General features: G+C 35.7%; 1 protein-coding gene across 1 annotated transcript in view; it reads right to left on the bottom strand.

Moving 5' to 3' along the window:
• Positions 1–22935, bottom strand: part of INTS7 (integrator complex subunit 7) — a 44568-nt gene that overhangs the window by 20607 nt on the left and 1026 nt on the right. Inside the window, exons 2-11 of the mRNA XM_014538810.1 lie at positions 21125–21254; positions 19659–19805; positions 17637–17774; positions 12670–12716; positions 11834–12033; positions 10745–10867; positions 7456–7573; positions 5191–5325; positions 3486–3583; positions 764–1003 (exon numbers count right to left, since the gene is read on the bottom strand). Of these exons, the coding sequence (XP_014394296.1) occupies positions 764–1003; positions 3486–3583; positions 5191–5325; positions 7456–7573; positions 10745–10867; positions 11834–12033; positions 12670–12716; positions 17637–17774; positions 19659–19805; positions 21125–21254 (1376 nt within the window). The remainder of the gene's footprint in view (positions 1–763; positions 1004–3485; positions 3584–5190; positions 5326–7455; positions 7574–10744; positions 10868–11833; positions 12034–12669; positions 12717–17636; positions 17775–19658; positions 19806–21124; positions 21255–22935) is intronic.

Here is a 22935-nt window from a genome sequence, read left to right as displayed (position 1 = left end):
GGACCACTGGTGGTCCATGAGGTCTGAAAGGTTGATGACTGCTGTCCTGGAGGATTAAATATAAAATAGGCTTGAGTAAGCAATTTCATTAAGCTTTTCCCAATTCCTAAATTCAGATGACCAGAAACAATATGGAGTGGCCAACTTAAGGCTTACATCTAATTTATGCCTATTTAGCATGTAGCCTACTCTCAGCCTGGTAGAACTTTCAGCTAAACATTATGATCACTTCCATGGCTTCTGTTTTTTAACAAGCACACACCTTTCCCAACCCCAGGATTACACTGAAACCTAAATTGGATCCTAAACAGCTACAGAAATCCTGGGTTGGAAAAGAGGAATCTGTGCTAATCTATGGTTGCTGTTATCATCAGGTCTTTAACTTACATTTTTGGAAGTACAAAACAGGGTTTAGTTCATTATTTGCTTTGTATAAAAAAGAAAAATCCATTATCATTTTGTCCTTTGTAATAGAACAAGCACATCAAATTGAAGGCTTTGGCTACACTAAGCTGACTTGACAGGGCGTAGGAAGAACAAGTTTTAGATCTGAACTAAATAGGACTTTCTAAATCAAAAGTAGAAATCGTAAAAAGCTCGTGGTTCCAATTCTATTTTGACTTCAGCATTCCCTTGGTCTTAGATAATTACTTTAAACTGTTGTTTGTTTTGCTTTGTAAGTAAAGTCCAACAGTAAAGTTAACTACTTAAAGTAATTCTCACTAGACCAGATCTTATTCACCATCAAAAGGTGACTCTTTACCAGAAGTTCCTGCTGCTTGTCCGTGGCTGATCGTCCGATAACCTTGTAGAGCTCCATGAGGTCGCCCAGCATTCCATCGCCCAGCACTGGCAGCTGCATGGCAATGGCGGCCAGGCAATGGCACATGAGGATCCGGGCAGCGTCCTGAGCACTATGCAACTGAGTCAACAGGGTCTCAACCACGGACTGGCTAAGATGGGGTCTGCCCTTGGCCAACTTCACCATACACTTCAGAGCAATCTGCACATTGAAAACAAAATAGACCACTTACACTTTGAAGGTATTAAGTAAAGCTTTAAAGAAAAGAACTTTGTATAAGTTACTGGGGAAAATCAAGGAAAAGGTGTTTTTTTGTAGGCATAACATTTTTCTTCATAAGAAACACATGACATAATGGATCCCATGTTAGGATATGCAAAATGTACCATGTTTAATACCAAATAACAAGTCAGGACTGCACATTAATCACTTATTGCAATCTAAGACTATTAAAAAAATGAGATGAAAATCATAAAAAGCAATGCTGAGGAGGCAAAATATACGCCAAACGGAATGTCATCATTTCTGTACTTTCATTACTTATAAGAAATGCCTCTAAAATGTGGTTTGAAAATTCATCAATGCCATCATCTTCCTATGCTGCTAAACATATAGATTCCTGGGTCCTACCCATCCCAAACTTAGTGGATTAACTGTGTGTGCACATAGGGGTCATCAAACTACGGCCCGCGGGCCACATGCAAATACAAATATTGTATTTGTTCCCAAAAGCAATGCTGAGGAGGCAAAATATACGCCAAACGGAATGTCATCATTTCTGTACTTTCATTACTTATAAGAAATGCCTCTAAAATGTGGTTTGAAAATTCATCAATGCCATCATCTTCCTATGCTGCTAAACATATAGATTCCTGGGTCCTACCCATCCCAAACTTAGTGGATTAACTGTGTGTGCACATACCCTAGGTCACTCTTAAGCACACTGAAGGAAGAAGAGGCTTCTAATTTTCTCTTATTTCTGAGGTGAAACAAAAACCAACTGGCTGTAGAGCTTCTATTCAGGGCAGTTAGTAACATCTATTCAGGGCATCACTAACATTCAGTAATCAAAATTAGAAGCCCAGAAGTCCTCTCACTGTTATAGAGCCAACTGATCACTAAATCCAGTAATTTCCACTTTTGTCAAGTCTCTAACATCTACCTCTTTTTTTTTTTTAAGTTTTTAAATTGATTTTTTAAAGAGAGAGGGAGAGAGAAAGAGAAACATTGATGTGAGAGCGAAACACTGATTAGCTGCCTCCTGCATGCTCCCTATTGGGGATCAAGTATGCAAGTCGGGAATGTGCCCTGACTGAGAATCTAACCGGCAACCATATAAATGTCAGTATCCTCTAAATGGGACGCGCCTTTAACATGGGAACTGTTCTTGACCATCTATGAGGCTAATGTTTTACTGACATCCACACTTAGAGGAAAAATAATTTGGTTTTCTTCTTTAAAAACACACACACAAACTTTTACATATTGTGGTTTCAAAGGGATTTGGGATGAGTCACTTGTGGAACACAGGTTGCTTACTTCCTTTACATGAACACTTCTTGATTATCAGCTTTTACATAATTGTACTAATATCTTTATACCCTCAAACCATACCTCAGACAAGCTATAAATCTTATATTCTCCAATGTCTACCTAATAGCCTTTTGCTGCTACTAACCCTGCTTTTCTTAATTATTTTGTACCATCACAAATTACATTTCATGTTTTACTCCAAAAAGAGGAGTCTCATTTCACATTTTTAAAATCTTAAATATATCTAATATAATTTCTATAATTAAGTGAAAGTGAAATTTTCCATAGTTCCTCACTTTGCTTAAAAGTTAGGGTGTCTATACTCGGGAAATTAATACAAACCTATGTATAAAGAGTTTGGCTGCAGTTATTTAATCAGCTTTTTGTGATCTTATCAGTGTTACCTCAGATTATAAATTTTGAAGAGTGCAGGAGCTCTATTTAACTTTGCTTTACACTGTCTGGGACCATTACTAGTATATGTATCTACTACAACTTAATAAATACTGTCAACGATGGCAAACCAGATCAAAGCTCAGGTTTTTATTTTCTCTATCTTTTGAAACATCAATGGTCAAAATGTCAATTTTGAGAACGAAGACCAAGGAAAATGTTCCTTTAAGCCAGGAGTTAATATAAACTATTGCAGCGATTTTCAACCAGTATGGTGTGGAATTTTTAAAACATGCAATACCTGAATATTTAGTCAGGAACACTGATCTCTTTTCCTTAGATTGTCAAATAAAAAAAAATGATAACAGCCAACAGAAAAAATAGCTGTACAGTATGAATGAATCAATATTATGCCTTTTTTTGTGTCAGATTGGCAAAAAATATATTCTTTGGTGTGCTGCAGAATTTTAGTAATTAGTTTGTATGTGTCATTAGATGAAAAAGGTTGAAAATCACTGAACTATTGTCCTGGGGCCAACTCCTGGTTTGTTTTTTTGGAAATAACACACACCCTTTTTTGTACATAATGTCCATGGCTCTCTGTTCTACAAAGGTAGAAATGAGTAGTTGGAACAAAGAGTGTATAGAGTGTATAACCTGCAAAATGTATTTACTATCTCACCTTTTATAGCGAAATTATCAATTCCTAGCTTAGGCAATGAAAATAGCATTATATTAAAATAAGTGATGTTTTCACCTTTAAAGTGGCTTGAGCACCTGGACTATCATCTTGACTACAAAGTACCAGAAGGGATTCCAGGCCAAAAACAGCATCTTGTTCCAGTGCTAATAGGTCTAGAGGAAAAACACTAAGTGTTATAGTAGTCAAGTAGCAAAGATTAAATACACACACACACCCATGAAAAACATCAAGGAAGCTAAGATACAGGAAATACCTCAATAAGCAAAGCTAACCTTCCTGAAAAAGTAATCTGGCAATATTTCTGAAATGTAAAGGCTATTTTCAGCCTTCTGTATTTTTATTACTTTATAGAAGGCTATAAAAATATACACATTAAATTAAAAGCTAAAGACACAAAGGTTTACATAACTCATAACTGAAATACTGTCACCAGATTAGCTGAGGAAAATACTAGGGAAAGCAAACCATGTAGTATGTGTTAAACTTTCTAATCAGATATAAATTATGCAGATACATTATAGAATGTTACAATTTTCAGCTCCTAATGAAAGCTGAACCACTTATTTATTTATTTATTATTTTTCTGCATCCAATGTACATGACCTTGACTGGGAATCAAACCTGCGACCTGTAGGCCGGCATTCTAACCACTGAGCACCCGGCCAGGGCACTGAGCCACTTTTAGAAAGTAATGAGGACCCCACATAATCATATTAATGTTTTAAGTTGGACCATAAAGAACAAATCCCTTATATGTCTAATGTAATAGCAGTTTTTCAGCAATTTTCACTACCTTAGAGCTAAAATTTCTCCGGAGGTTCTAGAAAGTTCTGAATACATTAGCTAACTATATTTAGGTTAATATATGTCAGCTTTAAGAACATATTGCAGTTTTCTATGTTACATGTTAGAAAATAATCATTACTATGCCAAAAATAAAACAGGTTTAAGTATTCAAATCGGAATCAATATAAATAACTTAAAGAAATGTCTCCTGAGTTAGTGTAGGGCTTGGCAAAGAGTGTGAAGGCTGGTGAAGGTTAGGGTATTATAAAAAAGTCAGTACCAGGAACAAGCAGTGAAGGCACTAAGCTTATGATCCTTAGTAAAGATTAAAACAAACACTGAAACAGGTGGAATGTCCAAAATGCATTTCCTGTTTTTGAACACCAGTCTAAACTTCTCCAAGCCTTTTGGTCAAAAGTTATTAGGAATACAATAAAATATATGCATTATTTTCTATGCATGCCTTTTTTAATTATACAAATCAGTTTAATGCTCTAGATACCTAGAAATAAATTCTATGAAAATTTAATTCACATTGCTCTGTTAATTCACTTGCCTCTAGATGAAACTATTTGTTAATTAAGCCTCTTGATAACTTAAGATATTTTTACCTAAATTTTCCAGATTTTTATATAGCTGAACAAATTGCTTTATACTAAGGGTAATCAGTCATAAGCAGTCCCTATCCACAGAACCATATGTGTAAAGGTAAACAGTGGAAGGAAATAGGAAATAGTCCACACAACCATTCAATTCCACAATCTCAATTCCAAGGTCCTCGTATCTTAAAAACTATTTTGAAGGATTAAGTAGTTTTGAGAAAACTTGCTCTAAGAATCCTTCAGAAGGAGGCAACTAGTAGATCTAAGCACACTGGTTAAAAATAATAAGGGATTTAAAAACCAAACACATACAGAAATCTGCCCAAGCTTCAATCCAAAAATGTGTACATATCGGTTCTGATCAAGCTTACCTTTTTCTTGACAAGAGACGGTTATATTAGTCAGGACTCTGACCCCATGAGCTGCAATGCCTCTGTTATTATGGTAACAGCACTCTTGGGCTAATTTGACTAAATCAGAGGATCTGGGAGAAGAACCCACATTTCCTAAACAAGCAGAGAAAAGTAGTACAGACTTTTATTTCATGTGAACATTACCTAGTCTAGTTACTTAAGCCTTTTGTTTAATTGCACATATAGCCTGCAATTTAATAAAATTCAATAAAAAGACAAAACATCTAGCATGAAAAATGCTTGATTATTATAACCTGACACAATGCTTACAAAATGTCTTTGGAATTAAAAAAGAAAGAAAAAGAAAGTCATCTTGCATCAGATCCGTTTACTATAAAAAAGAATCCTAAGTCAGAATCCCTAGGCTCAAGCCTAGGCTGAAGCACTTCATAAGCATGTGACTGTGAACATATCAAAACATTTTAAGCCACAGTTTCAAAACATACAAACTCCCTTGCATGTGCCTCACTACAGAAGCAATGAGACCTTGTATGGAAAGGCTCTTACAAATTATAAGATGCGATTAATATTCTGTCTTGCAGCTCTTTCATAGTGTGATGTCAATCAAAAATATTAAATAACTGTAAGCTAAGAAATTGAGATTGGTTGACTTGTGCAGATTGTTGATAAAGAGACTGTGACAATCTCTCCTAGCCCTTGTAGGTGTGCACCATTGCAATATAATCTTCCAATTCCTCACATCAAGAGGTGTTTATTTCTCCACCTATTTGGGCTTGGCCATGTGACTTGCTTTGGCCAATGAGATATTAAAAAATATGTGTAAGCAAAAGGCTAAAAAGTGGTTGTGTGTTGTTTTGCCTTCTTTTGGCTGCTGCTATAATCCTGAGAACATGACATAGCCCAAGCAAGCCTGCCGAGAGTCACAAGGTGGAGAGAACCAAGGTGCCTCAGCTAAAAGCCATTCAACCTCTAGCAGGTGAATGAGGCCATCGTAGACCATCCAGTCTGATCAAGGCTCCAGATGACTGCAGTCGTATGAGTGAGCTAAAGTGAGACCAGCAGAACTTCCCAGCTGAGACCAGTCAAAATTACTGACTTGCAGATGCAGAGCAAATGAGATGGTCATGGCTTTAGGCCACTATGTTTTGAGGTGATCTGTTCTGTAGCAACAGATAACTGATACAGAGCACCTCACAAAAATTACTGGAAAGACTGGAAAACTAAGCTTGGAAAAAAGGCGAGGCGAGAGACCAACCAAGATCACAGCCCAAACTATCCATGGAATTAGTTCCAGTGAAGACATCAATGCCACTGTTACTGACATCTGGATGTCACAGCTTACACTGCTGCCAAAGGTACAAGACATAGCAAACAACCACTGCTACAGTGTACCCTGGAAACCAGATGTTGCTGTGGTCATTGCTATAATACCAGAATGGATTCTTCCACATCACAACTCCTTGGTATGCAAATAACTAGTAAGTCCAGGGCACATGTGTGCACCCTAGTGGCAGGAAGGCTTGGCAATAGAATATCAGGTCTTTTCAGCTTCCTATCAGGACTTATGTGTCAGGAAATTCTCTTTACCCAGAAAGTCCATATGCAGTGAAACCATAAAAAGGAACAATGTACATTATAGTTCTTTGATTAATTCAATTCAAATTAATTGACTACAAAAGGAAGCAATAAAGATTCCACAAAATTTGCATTAAAACAAAACAAGGAAACACTTTAGCCTGAAGTCTGTTAGGTAAGTAAACTCCTCACGGGGCATTATTTAAGGTGTTGTGGAGTTAATTCATCTTGAATGAGGCAACCAGGAAAGCACTACTGAATTGGGGTAAAGTTTTATTTTAATCATTTTCCACAGTGATAACATACACCTAAAAGGTAGCATGACATTTGCTTTTAAAATTCACCATCACTTGGCCTTTGAAATGTACTTAAATTCAAAGGGCACTTGGAGTCACAGACATACAAAAGCAAGCCAGCTATATTAAGCATCCTCATAAATACTGTTGCACCCACATATAATTCAAAAAAGAACAAATATAGAAAAACAATATCCTTGAGTTAAGATCAAGGATGCAAGATTTTATTACCAGAGGCAGTAGTTGAGAAATAATTTTCAAATAAATTACTACCATATAACAAGGCAGGAGACTGAAATCTTTCCTGAATCTAAAGCTTGATAAAGGAAACCACCTGAAACATCAACATGAATCAAGGGACTAGCACACCACCCATATATCTTCTCCTTACCTGAAGCTATGCTGAAATAGTGCTTGACAGCAATGGTCCCTGAGAGTGTGGACAGGACAGACAACATCCCCAGCTTCAAGCTGTCATAAGGAGTCTGGAGGGCACATTCACAGAGGGCCTGAAACGCAGACGAAAAGGAACACAAAACACAAGATGCTAGTTTCAATATACTTTACAACTGTCTACTCATTTTAAATTTTCTAGCTTTTTGAAAAATGATGTATTAATGTCTTTTTTCCATTATAAAAAACTTAAGTCAAACTGCCACAGCCAAGAGGAGCCTAAGGAGGCATGTTAACTAAATATAATGCATTATCTTGGGTGGGATCGTGGATCAGAAAAAGGACAAAAGGTAAAAATTAAAGAAACCTGAATAAAGTATGAAGCTTGGTTAATAATGATAATGTGCCGAAACCGGTTTGGCTCAGTGGATAGAGCGTCGGCCTGCGGACTGAAAGGTCCCAGGTTCGATTCCGGTCAAGGGCATGTACCTTGGTTGCGGGCATATCCCCAGTAGGAGATGTGCAGGAGGCAGCTGGTCGATGTTTCTCTCTCATCGATGTTTCTAACTCTCTATCTCTCTCCCTTCCTCTCTGTGAAAAATCAATAAAATATATTAAAAAAAAATAATGATAATGTATCAATACTGGTAAATTCTAACAAATGTACCACATTCATATAAAATATCAATAACAGGGAAGTGGGTATGGGGTGTGTAGAAATCCTCTGTACTACCGTCTCCATTTTTCTGTAAATCCATACCTGTTCTAAAACATAAAGACTATTTCTTAGAAAGTAATAATGTTTACTGTTTAGTCTTCACAAGCAGAACATCCACCGTATTTTGTTTACCTAAGAGATATGAATAGCAGTTCACATATGTATGTATTTTTTAAAATAGTAGAGAGTGTGACATCCTATCTAGTTTATGAGTGAGCTCTCTACCCTCCTCCCATTTCAGGACATTTCCTCTACTCTGCTCCTGACTCAGGTGGTCTGAAGTGTTACCCAAAACAAGATGCTAGTTTTCTTTCAATGCAGTGAGCTATAAACATATGCTCAGCCTCATTCTGTATATTTACTCTCAGAACTCTGACAAGACTGCACGTGATATAAATGGTCAAAGAGCTAATTACCTATTAAACTGAACTAATTGCCATTCTCTCACAAAGTTTCAGAAAGTGAATAAAACTTAAAGATGAGGGGGAAAATTAAAAATAAAATTTCAGAAAAGTTAAATTAAACAATAAATGTAATATGACCCAAATAAAAACACTGACAAAATTGGGGAGTGGAGGTGGATAATCTGCTTCTAAAGATCCAGAAAAATTCTGACAAAGTATAACGAGGGACCTAAAAAACAAGCCCTATTAAATATTAAAATATATAATAAATCCATACAAATAAAATGTTTTTTTCCTACTCATGAACACAGAAATCAATTAAAGAGACCTTCCCAGAAACAGATTCAAATACACACTAGAATTTAATACACGATAATGGCATTTCAAATCAAAGGGACTATTCAATAAACAAAGTAGAAATGCCCAGTCATCTCAGTAAATCAAACTAGATCCTTATTTCTTTTTTATGGCAAATTAAAAAAAAAAAAAAAAAAAAAAAAAAAAGAAAAGCCCAGCTGGTGTGGCTCAATGGGGGAGCATCGACCTATAAACAGGAGGTCACAGTTCAATTCCCGGTCAGGGTACATGCCTGGGTTGTGAGCTCAGTGAGGGGCCCCAGTGAGGTGCACGTGCAGGAGGCAGCTGATCAATGATGCTATCTTATCATTGATGTTTCTATCTCTTTCTCCATTTCCCTTCCTGTCTTAAATCACATATATTTTTAAAGTTAAAAACTACAAAAAGCACGAAGAGTTGACATGGGAAAATAAAAAACAAAAAGACAATTGATAAAACTGGAAAAAGTATTTATATCATTTATATCATTAAGGCCCAATAACTTAATACATAAAAAGTTATTAGTAATAAGTAGGCAAAAAATCCAATAGAAAAGTCAGTACTTCATAGATATTAAACAAATCACTTTTAAATATAAGATGTTGAACCTCACTTATAATCTGAAAATGTAAATTAAAATAAGAGTTGCTTTACACCGGCCAGATTGGCCAAGATTAAATTTAATGATACACAGCACTGAAAACAGTGTGGGGAAATAGGCATAGTTATACCCTATTGACAGAAGCATAACATGGTGTAAACTTCATTGTGGGAATAAATCTCAAAAATTTAAATGTGTGTATCATTAGACCTCCAAATTCTTCTTTTAGAAATATATGTCCACAAAGGTGATTTTTTTGTTTGTGTTTTTACAAACTAGTCAATGTAGCAACGTAAACAATAACAGTAAAAGTACTGGAAACTAATGTCCTCAGTGGAGAACTGGGAATACAACGGGAGCATCACACAGCTGGTAAAAGAATGCAGAACTACCTGCTTATATGAAAAGTTCCCCCACGGTGCACTGTTAAGTTTTAAGAGGTTCAGAACATGCATATTGTGTATTTTCATACGTATAGAAAAAAGAAAAATACACATCCTTGCATCTGGGTGAAAAATTCAGTAAGAACACATAAGAAACTAGCAATGGTGATCACCCTGCAGAGTGGACTTGAGGGAAGACTTGGGACATTAAAGATTTCCTATTGCTAAGTGCACACGTGAATTATCAGTCCTCATCTTGGAGAATATAGTGCAGTGTCTCACATGGATGATGACAGCCCTCTTCCTGTAAAACAATCGTGTTTCTAATCAGGCTCCTTTGCTGGTTCTTTTTTATCACTTCCTAAGTCTCGTCAGTCTATATACTCTCTCCCAAAGTGACTCATCCAGTCTCATGCCTTTATATATCACCTATAAACTGATGTGTATTATGTACCGTTGAGTTGGCTCTGACGCCTAGTGAGCCATGAGTGATGCCCACCAAAATTCTTCTTCTAAATTGACTAAAGAAGACAAGAATGCAATAAACAATTTAATTGGGCTTCTCAACTAGCCTTAGTGCTGCTTATGGAAAAATTAATAAGAAACTGAGAGGCAAGTTTAATTCACTAAAACAAACTTTAAATAACAGAAGTTTTATGTATTTATTCTGCCACTTATAAAATAACTTCTGTGAATTCAACAATACTCTTAGGAATTTTTCATATTCATACACTTAGAACATGACAAAGATGATATAAAAATGTAAAGCAAAACAATGTTTATGGTATTATATTATTTTTCTATATAAATTATTAATGTTCAAAGTTATTAATGTTCAAACATACCTGAATGTTTTCCCTACTCCAAGTGTGTGGTGTTTTATTGGCAAGTAATTTCAGATCTTGAATAGCAAGTCTCTTTACTGCTTTTCTGGGGTCATTCTTCAAATACTGTAAGAGAAGCTGGATCTATAAAAGAAAGTCACTCAGTTAACAATACTGTCACTGAAACTATCTTTATGGATGCAATGTAGTTTAGCAAAACTTTTAGATTTGAGACAGGACTCATTTCAAATTGCAGCTCTGTCATTTACCAGCTATGTGCCCATGTTTAGTGCCGGAAGCCAATTCCAGCATGTCATAATTACAAGTTTCATCAAAAGGCTGATGGAACTTGGGGACTCAACAAGGGCTGAGTCACATATGTTGTCACCTGTTGGGAATGGCTGAGGGCATTTCCCCAAACCTGAAAAGGATGATTGTTTGCTGCCAGACAGCTCAGGGCATCTTAATCTACATGTTATTGCCTCCTACTTGCCAAACACCTGAACAGCTGTTGGCTAATTCTCCCCATTCCGACAATGAACTCTGTATACCCTGACCCTTTGAAGTGTATATCTCCACCTCGCCTCAGGACAATTTGTGTTAATAAAAAGCATGGGATCCTGAGAGGAAGGGATCTTAGTTTCTTTAACTAGGCTCCTCTGACTCCCAAATGCCTTTCAAAATTATGCTTCCTCTCTGGACTCTTACTTAAGTTACACCAGCCCCTTTTCCAGATTGCTGAACCCTTCTTAATGCTGGAACAAGAACCCCGGCAGTTTACGCCTCTTTCTGTTTGTGTATAAAATGATACCATCATTTAACTTGTACAGTTCCAGCACAGCACCTGGCCTTTAACACTCAATCCTTTCTTTTCTTTATGCTCCATGCTCTGCCATGTACCCACCTCTACCTCAGTTCCTCAAGAGATCCCCAAAATTAGTATTGTGAATACAGAGAAGGAAAAAATAAGCAAAAGGTAATTAAACAGATCTTTATTAGAGAAAGAGAATCTTAATAACATTAAAATTTATGGGTTACTTATTTTTTTTATCATATATTTAATATGCAAATTTAGTGAAGAAAAGACAGTTTAAAGAAAACTGAAATCACCTGCTTAGGTGTATCCACCAAAGATGAAGCTGCCAGCAGAGTAAACGTGTGCAGAGAAACAATCACCATTTTGGTGGAAGGATAGGATGTGACTAGCTGCTGTAGAAGCTGACGAGCGCTGGAGGCCAGGATGGCATCATGGTGCATGTGCTGCAGGATTGGGATTAACTTCAGCTTCAGGTCGACTGGTGTGGCTAAGCCTAGATGCAAAAAGGATTCTTAAGATTTCTGACCATCATCCTTGATAACAGTTCACATTTAAAAGGTCTGAATCGGCACAAAATCCATTTAAAAACAAATAGTGTACTAATATTATGTTTATAACATTAAAGATAATTATGAGAGATAATTCATCAGTGCAATAGTTTTTCCCAAAAGTATTTATCTTAACATTAATTTTTCAGTGACTATAAAACTACATCCAATAGAAAATGCTTTTAAAAGGCACAGTGGAAAGCAGTCATTTTGCTGCCTATTTCTTCTCATAGCATACTAAAAAGCATCTATATATACACACACATACTCAGTGCTACTTTTTCTCCGTAGCACTGAGTATGTCATATTTTTATTTGTCTATTGCCACCCCTCCTCCTTCCACCACTAGAATGCAGGTTTATGTGAGGGCATGGACTTTGTTTTATTCACTATGGTATCCTAAGCACCTAGAACAGTTCTGGCATTTAGAAGATACTTAATAAGTATTATTTGAATGAATAAATGAATGACTAGTGACTAGCACATAATAAGTACTTAATAAATGTTAGCAGCTATTTTTAATATACTAGTAAATCCCATTAAGTCAAGTCACTTCATAATACTAAATAAAACATACACACCTTGAATCATTTCACTGATTTTGTTACAGATTCCCACAGCAAAATCCCTTTGGAAAGAGAGAACAGAAAAAAATTTAAAACCAAATAATTAAATTAAGCTTTTCTAAGGACTTAAAAGACAACACAATCAACACAGGAGAAATGCCAACACGTACTCCAAAATATAACTAATATTCCAAAGGTCAGGTGCTGGGGGTGGGGTAAGAAATGAAACTGAAACCAAAACTCTAACCAGCAAAGGGGGTCCTGCCAACACTGTTCTCACTTGGTATTCAAGGAAAGATGCTCTGATTTACGAGTGCTGTTGCAATTCGCATCACTGAGTGATACTGTCTGAAAGATTCAAGGCCACTCAGTCTATTATGTTTTAGGATCTATTTTACATTAAGAAAAGCTCTTAATACACAAGCTGATTACATAAGCAATAAAAACTATTTCTAATATTCTGAATTTTAGAAAAACAAATAGAAATACCGTAGGAAATACGAATAGACTCTTACTATAAAAGCCAAACTAAAGTTAGCCATGTATTTTTAGCATTATGTATGTGTTAAGTATTTTATAAGGTGCTGCTTTTGATTCACAGAATGTTGCAAAAGTATTAATAACATGAATATAAGATAAAATATAATATATAAAGAAACATGATAGAGTAATAGGTTCAAACCTGGCTTATTTAGCCATAATAAATGATACATAAGACATAAACTACTTCTCCTCTAAACTAATTCAATGGATGTCTAAATAAAATATTTCCTGCTATTAAGATTAAAAAATTTCATTCTCACAAGTGAACAGTAGAGTTTTTCAGAGGCTACATAATATATGGTATCATCTATTGACAACTAATGGACTGCATGATTGTATATTCATTTGTTTTCTAGAATTTTCTCTGGTAGTTTAGTGTATAATTGTGTTTTCTGAGATTAATTCAGTTTGTTCTCAATTATTCTATTGTGCTCTTACTCTCTTAACTACATGCATTATCTCTGTAACCATATTATCATTCAGTATATCATAATTCTGAAATCTTGAACTTTTCCTTATGTCTATGCAGAAACATATCAAGAATTATACTTTGTTGTGCTTTCCAGTAAAATTTTGAAAGGTTTTTATAAAATTGCTTTTGTCAATAACAATATATTTTTTAAAAATAAAATCGCTTTTGTTTTAGAATTTAGAATGTTTAATTCTAAAATAAACTTCATTTGCAAATTATTTTTCTTATACTTAAGAGTTGGCTTGAGAGATTAGAAGACATTTTCTCAACTGAGTGCAACTAAGTTCACCACAGTTGCCACTAGAGGGCACTTCTCTCATTGACAATGCTCCCCGGGCCCCTGAAAGCGATTGGGCTTGAGTGCAACTCCTGTTTTATGACTTGGACTAGCTCTTTAAAAGTATAAATCTTAACCTTTTTGAGAACAAGTCAGATGTGGTTATGGTAGTAGACAGGGGGAGAATAGAATTAAATTCTCAAGGTCTTATTTGGCCAGTTACTCTTATTTATTTAAGATCCAAAATTGGTAAATTGAAATACTAAGATAAAAATACATCATATTAGTTGAGATATCTGATCTTCCGCCAGGTCATCTTTCTCTAGAGAAAGAGGTAAACTATAATCTTAAAAAGATACATTTTGTTAATTTCACATACATGTAGCTAGGTCCTTTAGGCTTTCTATTGAACTAATTTGGTATTTTTAGAATTACAAATTATAAGTGTATACCGAAGCCTGGTATGTTAAAAACTGCTTCTACATAACTGTTAATTTAAATGTCATCAATTCTTTAAATGAAGAATCTTGCTGTTTCTATGTTAGTCTTAATCATTTCACAACACAGATCAGAAATTCCACAGCTGAAAAAATTACCTTCTGATAACAGAAGGAAAAAAGTGAATCAAAAATGATTCTCAAAAATAAAATCTAATCCCTAAATTATAAACTTATCATTTAGAAACTACATTTAAAAAACTACTTTTGGAGTCACTGGAAGTTTATATTTAATCTGACATTATAAAGTACTGAGACCTTGATAGTGCTAATCAGGTGTTAACAACTCACTAGATAATATCTCCGATATTAAAAGCAATTTTTAAAAAAATATATTTTATTGATTTTTTACAGAGAGGAAGGGAGAGAGATAGAGAGTTAGAAACAACGATGAGATTATCATTTAGAAACTACATTTAAAAAACTACTTTTGGAGTTACTGGAAGTTTATATTTAATCTGACATTATAAAATACTGAGACCTTGATAGTGCTAATCAGGTGTTAACAACTCACTAGATAATATCTACGATATTAAAAGCAATTTTTAAAAAGCTCTCCATATCAATGATTTTCTCAATAATAAAAACATTTGCCAATTTTCAAAAGCACCAATAGGAACTGTATTTATTCAGATATTTCTCTTCTTCCATTACTACCATTCCTACTAATTTACAGCAGTAAATTAAAAATTATATGCTTTCTATTCTCTATTTTCCTTTTCCAATGAGTAATCTCAAACTTCTAAAGGTTTGAAAAAGCAGCTGAAGAGAATATGCACATACTTAAAAGCTGAAGAAAGAAAATTGATTATTTCAGTTACCCAAATATAGCGCAAGCTCTTAATGGAAATGCTAATTTTTATTTTAAAAAATAACATTTATTATTCACTTGATTATAAAACCAAAAAACTTGCTCATAGCAGGAGACAGAAATTTATAAAAAGGAAAATAAAAATTTAGATAGAATATTACCAACCCAGAGACAATGTTTTGATATACTGTATCCTTCTAGCTTTTTTCTATTCCATATATACGTTGTTTTATTAAATAAATTTAATATCACATAAGTTATTATATAATCTGTTTCCAAATACAATTCTAAAATATAGTTGTTAAAAGTTGATGTACTATTCCATAGTACAACCATATTTACCAAACACACTGGTTGGAATTTAGGTTGCTACTACATTATTTTTTTGTTATTTTAACACTACAGCTAGTATCCTTGCAAATAAATATCAATACACATTGCTGATTTCTTAAGATTAGTTCTAAGTGGATTTTCTAGGTCAAAGGGATATCTGGCAAAATACTTATTATCAAATGCCCTCCAGAAAGCAATGTTACTTTTGTTATCAGTCACTAGAGGGGATAATATACTAGTACTTTTTGCAAAGAGTAATAAGTAAACAAGTCAAACACAGTAATAAAACCACGATCAACATTTCAACCCCCTCCCCCGCTCAAAAAAAAAACTGTTCTGTAAGAACATGACTTCCCAAATAGGTGAAAATTGGTTTTAACTCAAGTTATTACTGTCTTTGACAAATCATGTACAGCTCTAATGCCATGATTTGAGAAGACTGTAAGAAAGCAGCAATTTGCCCTAACCGGTTTGGCTCACTGGATAGAGCGTCGGCCTGGAGACTGAAGGGTCCCAGGTTCGATTCCGGTCAAGGGCATGTACCTTGGTTGCGGGCACATCCCCAGTAGCGGGTGTGCAGGAGGCAGCTGTAAATATATTAAAAAAAAAAAAAAGAAAGCAGCAATTTCATATTAGGGCTGTGTGTTTCTAGGGGAGGCTCCTCAAGAAACAAAGCTCTGCTCCCAATGAAGCCTTCCCCAACTACTGTGCTGATCCTGTCCTTCTGGAAACTCTTAGTATTTCATTTATAGTTAATGCCAACATTTGTACTTAACCCTTCTGTTCTATGTATTTAAGTTTTGCTTCTCAATGTGATATAAACCCATTTGGAAAACATCACTTGCCATTTACATTTTTCTGTATTGCTCAGTATTTATAGATATTGCTGAGTTATTCCTTCAAAACCTCTTTTTGGGAATCCAAATGATTCGTTTGAAAAGCCTATGCTTACTTTGACTGTGCAGAAAAGTTGGCAGCAGCAAACACAGCAGCTTCAACTTCTACATTATCATGTGAATCCAGACTCTGACGAATGCTATGGTGAGCATTCTTCCTCTCAGGAATTATTGATGCCAGACTCCCCAACATCCTACAGAATTAGAGAAACCAGGAGAAACGCAAAAACAATACACTTGAGGTCAGAAGCAAGGCAAAGCTAGTTAATCGAAACTGAAATTTGTAGGTAATTCCATAATCCCAGGTTAATAAAGCATTAACTTTAGGAAACAAGCAGTGACCGACAATCTAACTACTTTTGCATATTTTAGCATGTCAAAAAATTAAATGGATTATCTAATACAAGCAAAATTTTAAAAAATAATCTTGAAGTACATCCCAGGTACCAAACACAGCCCAGCAAAGAAATTTTTGAATTATTAAAGCATTAAAATATCAATTTTCCAATGTTGCATAGAGAAGTCCAATTTAGTAAAGCATTAAGAGTTTAACATTTTTGGTATTAAGTATAGCCACATCAGTAAATATTGGTACCATGATTTTCAAATTCATCCTCAAAATCAAAAGAACAGATGCAGAGAATGCCCCCTGATAGTCATATCAGAATCTGCAAGGGTGAGGAACGTATAATTTGAAAAAACACAGTCCACTCTATAATAAAATTATAAATTCAGAAAAGGAAAACAACCCTATTATTTGTAACATAAACTACAGAAAGTAAAGCTTGAAAAATCTTTTCAGCAGAAAGGCATGAATTTTAGAAGGCTGTAAAACATTTCAATAAACATCTAGGGGAGGCTCCTCAAGAAACAAAGCTCTGCTCCCAATGAAGCCTTCCCCAACTACTGTGCTGATCCTGTCCTTCTGGAAACTCTTAGTATTTCATTTATAGTTAATGCCAACATTTGTACTTAACCCTTCTGTTCTATGTATTTAAGTTTTGCTTCTCAATGTGATATAAACCCATTTGGAAAACATCCCTTGCCATTTACATTTTTCTGTATTGCTCAGTATTTATAGATATTGCTGAGTTATTCCTTCAAAACCTCTTTTTGGGAATCCAAATGATTCGTTTGAAAAGCCTATGCTTACTTTGACTGTGCAGAAAAGTTGGCAGCAGCAAACACAGCAGCTTCAACTTCTACATTATCATGTGAATCCAGACTCTGACGAATGCTATGGTGAGCATTCTTCCTCTCAGGAATTATTGATGCCAGACTCCCCAACATCCTACAGAATTAGAGAAACCAGGAGAAACGCAAAAACAATACACTTGAGGTCAGAAGCAAGGCAAAGCTAGTTAATCGAAACTGAAATTTGTAGGTAATTCCATAATCCCAGGTTAATAAAGCATTAACTTTAGGAAACAAGCAGTGACCGACAATCTAACTACTTTTGCATATTTTAGCATGTCAAAAAATTAAATGGATTATCTAATACAAGCAAAATTTTAAAAAATAATCTTGAAGTACATCCCAGGTACCAAACACAGCCCAGCAAAGAAATTTTTGAATTATTAAAGCATTAAAATATCAATTTTCCAATGTTGCATAGAGAAGTCCAATTTAGTAAAGCATTAAGAGTTTAACATTTTTGGTATTAAGTATAGCCACATCAGTAAATATTGGTACCATGATTTTCAAATTCATCCTCAAAATCAAAAGAACAGATGCAGAGAATGCCCCCTGATAGCCATATCAGAATCTGCAAGGGTGAGGAACGTATAATTTGAAAAAACACAGTTCACTCTATAATGAAATTATAAATTCAGAAAAGGAAAACAACCCTATTATTTGTAACATAAACTACAGAAAGTAAAGCTTGAAAAATCTTTTTCAGCAGAAAGGCATGAATTTTAGAAGGCTGTAAAACATTTCAATAAACAAAACAGAGTTCCTACAATGATAACCTTCCTCAAAGTCAATGTCCTAAGTTACCTTGCTACCTGACATATCATCTCCCAATTATCTTATAGAGATATAATCGATTGGACACAAGTAGTAGAGTTCTTAGAAACAAGATATTAAAATGGACTAAATAGGTAATTTAATTTCAATTAGAAAATAAAGTTCTGAAATTACTTAATTTTCCCCCCAAAATATGTAAATAAAAAATAACCATTAATCTAATATTTTATACAAGAAAAGATTAGACTAGGCTAATATTGACATATCTTGATTAGCAGTTTGTTACTATGTAATATAAAAGGGCAAAAAATGCATAATCCCATGATTCTACTTTCTGAAATATTTCTGGTAATATTATAATTTGTAGCACTACATTTCAAATGCAATGAGTATCTCCCAGCTTCTTCCACCATTTGTTGTTGTAATTTATAAGTCTAAAGTAATGGGTAAAAAAAAAAATCTTTAAAATATGAATGACAAAAACACTTAATTATGAGTAAGAGGGAAGAACCAGTTCCAGGTGTGAAAATATGGAAACATAGGGAAGAAGTGATATCCTAGACTTCATGGTTAAAAAGAGCAAGTCAGAAATGAATCCTATAATTTAGAAAAGTGAGTTTTTTAAAAAATCCCATAATTATACAAGTGATTCCATAGACAGCAGAGCTAAAAAGAGAACATGGTTCAAGCTGGAGATAAGGCTTATAAATTGTTTTTAATAGTCTAATAAAATTAAAAAAAAATGTTTTTAGTGCCAAGAAACAAAAGGGTGATGAAACTTCAGTGGTTATACCTGGCATTCTCCAAGGAGTTCAAATACAAATTATTGCATGCAAAAATGAGTACATAACTAAGGATGAATAAAGAAAACTAACACAAAACAGTAAGAAGAAGGTCAGGAAGTTCAAAATGAGCTGAAGCTAAGCTACATTCAGATCCTAGTTATTTGATCAGAACATTTACCTACAGAAAGGAATGTTTCAAAAACAAGTTAGGTGACAATATACAACCAAAACAGTATCATAGATGAAAAATAAAAGTATTTACAGGTAAGTACAGTTACCATATTTTTGCATTGAGTCTCAGTTGAAAAAACAAAAGTAAATTTTTAATAATCAAAATGAAAAAGTAAGTATATTGCCTTTTCTGGTTACATAATTACAACTCAAACAATCTTGTGGTGAATCATTACAGCAATGCAGTATACCGGAGTGTGATGGCTCTTGCTACAGGATCATTACTATGAATCACAGAGAAAATTCTCTTCACGAATTCATCCACATTTAGAATCTTCTCCAAATGCTTCTCACTTTGTTGAGTAACTTTAAGAACACAGAGCCTCAGGAAATTGTTTCTACAAAAAACCAGGGATAGAACAAATTAGGCCACTTTAGGAAAGTAATATTTAATTAGGAATCAAAATTACACTATTAATATTAAATTGTAGCAACAGGGAAATGTTTTTCAATCTTATTATTTGTGTCCTCATTAGGAGTTAAAATCTATAGTACTTTAGGTGGGCATTCAGCATAAGCAGTTAGCAATGCCTGCAGTCCTGCCACCAGACACCAAAATGGCAGTGACACAAGGAGAAGCCCTGAAGCAGAACTGAATCTCATCATATTATAACCAAGGCCAAGAGGTCAGATGGTCTTCCTCCCCTCTAGAGCTAGTTCTACAACATCTTTTCCCCTTCAAGATTTGGTGTGTGCATAAGCACATGAGAGCTTGGAGAATGGTAGAAAGAAATGGGAGAAAGGACGGTGGGGAAAAAAAATAAATGGGTTTTTTAAGTCAGTGCTTACATGCTTCAGGCACTTTGCAATAACATGTTAGCTCATGTTATAAAATAAGCTATTAAATCCAAAACTGCTCAGAACAATCAGTACAAAGCCACAGGTATTTCCAAAACATACCCTGTCTAATAAAGAGGGAATATGCTAATTGACCCTCATGCCATCGCAAAGATGGCGGCACCCACAGCCAATAAGGAGGGAATATGCTAATTGACTACCCCGCCCTCAAAGATGGCGGCACCCACAGAAAATAAGGAGGGAATATGCTAATTGACTGCCACGCCCTCAAAGATGGTGGCGCCCAGTCTCCTCAGCCCCGCCAGGGCACTTGCCTCTAGAGTCCCCCAGTCCCCTCAGCCCCCCAGCCGCCCAGGGCTGGCCCGAGGTGCAGGCAAGCCTCGGATGCTAGCCGCCCAGCCGCCCAGGACCGCCTGAGGCTCAGGTAACCAGGGCCGGCCGAAGTTTGCGCTGCTTGAGTGGCAGTGGCAGAGGTGTGATGGGGCGTCGCCTTCCCCTGATCGCCGGGTCACCTCCCAGCCCTGAGGGCTCCCAGACTGTGAGAGGGGGCAGGCCGGGCTGAGGGACCCCCCTCCAGTGCATGAATTTTCATGCACCGGGCCTCTAGTACTAATATATCAAGGTTGCCTTAATTTGATTTATCCTATTACACAAAGAAATAAGTACTCTCTAATTTATACTCTTCATTTTTGCTTAAAACACCACTAATCTCCCACCAAAAGGTATTAGATACTCTGTGTCCATTAAAATGGTAACCAACCATATGGAATTTCTAAAACTCAAAAAGAATAAAGACCACAATATAAAACAGAGATATGAACAAAGTGCTTTAGGACACCAAGGCTTTCAAAAGACTTACCCAACTCTGAAAACATCAGCTAACTTTAGGAATGCAGAATTGATGAGAATAGGGAATGGATACTTTTGAAAGAGCCTGGGAAAGCGAACAACTGCTTCACATTGTTCACCGAGTTTGCCAGATCTTAGACCTATGAAAAACATAAGACAACAGCTTACACACTTGTGGCTACAATAAGGCAAAAATAGCAAATGTCTTTAGAATTGGTAAGAATATTATATATCTGGACCTGCAACTCTCCCTGGGGAATAAGCATGGAATTATCAGAACGGGGAGGAAAAGATTATGTGGTTTTTATTTATTTATTTTTTTTAGTAAGAAAACATTTATCTATAAAATCACAGAGGTAGAAGAAATAATTTGTAGAAAAAGTGGGCTTAGGAAACAAGCTATAGAGGTGAAGGAAGGTCCCTTGGAGGTTGGGAGTGAGAAAGCTAACAGTAACATGCCTGGGACAGGGATGGGGAAGGGAAAGGGAAAGGCATGCTTCCTGGAGGGAGAGCCAAGATTGTACAGTTTTTAAAAAACACTTAGTGTTATAATATACTTCAGAAGGGGAAAAGCCCTATAGCTTTGGAAAGAGAAAGTAGAGCTCACATTATTTTCTTTTTTGTTGTTACTAATCCTCACCTGAGGATATTTTTTCCATTGATTTTTAGAGAGAGTGGAAGGGAGGGGGAGAGACAGAGAGAGAGAGAAACATTGATGTGAGACACATCAGCTAGGGCTCACATTATTTTTTGACTGGTGGGGATGCACTAAAGATTCTGGGACTCAACCAAAAGAATACTGAATTGGAGTGCTGTGACATTTTTTTGTTGATCAAAAGGAGTTAAAGGCTTAAATGTCTGAGAAATTCTTTTTTAAAAGTCTGAGAAACTGCCCTAGTTGGTTTAGCTCAGTGGATAGAGCAGCCGGCAGACTGAAGGGCCCTGGGTTGGATTCCCATCAAGGGCACATACCTCAGTTGTAGGCTCAATCCGGGCGCATGTAGGAGGCAACCAATCGATATATCTCTCTCACATCATCAATGTTTCTCTCTGTCTCTCCCCTGCCCTTTCACTCTCTCTAAAGATCATTGGAAAACTATTCTCGGGTGAGGATTACCAACAACAACAAAATTTTTTTTTTTAAAGGCTGAGGAACTCTTATCTATCTAGACCAGGGGTGGGCAAACTTTTTGACTCGAGGGCCACAATGGGTTCTTAAACTGGACCGGAGGGCCGGAACAAAAGCATGGATGGAGTGTTTGTGTGAACTAATATAAATTCAAAGTAAACATCATTACATAAAAGGGTACGGTCTTTTTTTTTTTTTTTTAGTTTTATTAATTTCAAACGTGCCGGATCCGGCCCGCGGGCCGTAGTTTGCCCAGGGCTGATATAGACCAACCTACTAAAAATGTTTACGGTTTAAAAAAGAAACACACACTCACACAAAAAAGTCCTCCCAAAGTTAACAGAGTATCCACGTCAGAGATCTGGGAAATGGTTCATAGTGGACTTAGATTCTTCTAACCTTTAGTCCGGTTCTGAATACACTATACATTGATTATAGTTAATTAAGAATTATCTGTGACAGGCAGGTGTGGCTCAGTTAGTTGACTTGTGAGCCAGGAGGTCACATTTACTAGATTCCTGGTCAGGGCACATGCTTGGGTTGTGGGGCGTTCAGGAGGCAGCCAATCGATGTTTCTCTCTCATCACTGATGTTTCCATCCCTCTCTCCCTCTCCCTCCCTCTCTCTGAAATATATATATATATAGCAAGTAACCAAATACTTTCCTCATTCAATAAAAATCCTTGAAGTAC

This window comes from Myotis brandtii, unplaced genomic scaffold, assembly GCF_000412655.1.
Source record: "Myotis brandtii unplaced genomic scaffold, ASM41265v1 scaffold197, whole genome shotgun sequence".
Lineage (NCBI taxonomy): Eukaryota > Metazoa > Chordata > Mammalia > Chiroptera > Vespertilionidae > Myotis > Myotis brandtii.
The sequence above is the reverse complement of the archived record's forward strand: the minus strand, read 5'-3'. Positions and strand labels throughout refer to the sequence as shown.